General features: G+C 56.5%; 1 protein-coding gene across 1 annotated transcript in view; it reads left to right on the top strand.

Moving 5' to 3' along the window:
* The window catches only part of Kiaa1671 (KIAA1671 ortholog), a 110,742-nt gene extending 110,260 nt beyond the window's left edge, over positions 1-482 (top strand). The window contains 2 exon segments of the mRNA XM_037198648.1: positions 310-387; positions 437-482. Coding sequence (XP_037054543.1) covers positions 310-387; positions 437-482 — 124 coding nt within the window.
* The last annotated feature ends 951 nt before the right edge of the window (positions 483-1,433 follow it).

Here is a 1,433-nt window from a genome sequence, read left to right as displayed (position 1 = left end):
GGAGAGAACGACTAGAAGGATGCTGTGCGAAAACTAAGAAAGGAGCTGCTGCTGCTGTAAGTGCCAAGGCTCTGCTGGGAATCCTGGGGTGCTTACGCTCAGTGCACCTCGATGGACATCCACCTCATCGACTGGACTGGGATAGAGTCCCCCGGAAGACACGGCTCCGAGCGTGTCTATGAAGATGTCCCCAGAGAGGCTCAGACTTAACCTGAATGTGGGTGGCGCCATCCCATGGCATGGGGACCTGGGTGGAAGAGCCAGGATCCAGGGAACCAGCCTGGATCTCTCTCTGTCTCCCGACTGCAGACGCAATGTGGCAGCCACCTGGCACCCTGGCACCATGCCTTCCCACCGTGACAGGCTGCACCTCACCTGTGAGCCGCAGTGAGCCTGCCCTTCCTGACTGAAGCTGCTTCTGTCCTGTTCTGCGCAGCAACAAGGAGCAGCAGGTTCTGGAGACCTGGGGCTCGGGCTTCTGAGACTTGGGCTTGCGGCCAGGTCTACAGGGTTAGAGACAGCGTGGCGTTCACAGGCCACAGCAGACCTCACATGATGCTTGTTTCCTGCCCTCCTTTGGATCTGGTGTGTTCTCCCCCCAGAGTCCCTCATGTTGAAGTCAGGGTATGGGCTTACCATACATACCTCCACCCCGCTCACACCTTGTCTCTCAGCCGGGGACCTCACCGTCCCTCTAGGATGAGGCAAATGGTTCCAAGCCGTCTGCTGCCGTGTGTGATGAGGTGAAAAGGCAGGGACCATCCTCTGCGTGGCTCAGCTGCCCCGTCTCATTGTCTCGTTAAAAGCCAAACACGTCTCTTTCTCATTGTGAGTTGTGTTCTGAAATAAATCCTGATGTCCCAAGTCTTAGTGGATATCCTGGCTACACAGGTCAAGGGCTATGCTCAGGAAGCAAAGCATGCTGGGAGCCTTCGCACTCTATCCTTGATCTATGCTGTCCCGGGCCTGTGGGAGCACTGGCTCTGACAGCAACATCTCTTCCTTGGTGTCCCCATCACCAGTGACACATTGCCAATCCAAACCTCTCTTTGTATTCCTATGTAGATGCTGAGAGGGGAAGAGAGAAATACATAGGGAGAAGAATATGGAGGTGGGGAGGGGAGAGAGGGAAGGGGAGGGGAGGGGAGGGGAGGGAGGGAGCTCCTGAGCACACCATTTTGGATCCAGTCTCCCGTCACTGTTCCTGCTGCCTTGAAGATGGGGTCTCACAGAGGCTGAAGAGGAAGAGAGAGCTGAAAGGATATTGTATCAGCCGGGTGGCGGCAGAGGCGGCGGCGGCAGCACACGCCTTTAATCCCAGCACTCGGGAGGCAGAGGCAGGCGGATCTCTGTGAGTTCAAGACCAGCCTGGGCTACAGAGTGAGATCCAGGACAGGCACCAAAACTACACAGGGAAACCCTGTCTCAAAGAA

Source organism: Peromyscus leucopus, chromosome 23 (genome assembly GCF_004664715.2).
Source record: "Peromyscus leucopus breed LL Stock chromosome 23, UCI_PerLeu_2.1, whole genome shotgun sequence".
Classification (NCBI taxonomy): Eukaryota; Metazoa; Chordata; class Mammalia; order Rodentia; family Cricetidae; genus Peromyscus; species Peromyscus leucopus.
The sequence above is the reverse complement of the archived record's forward strand: the minus strand, read 5'-3'. Positions and strand labels throughout refer to the sequence as shown.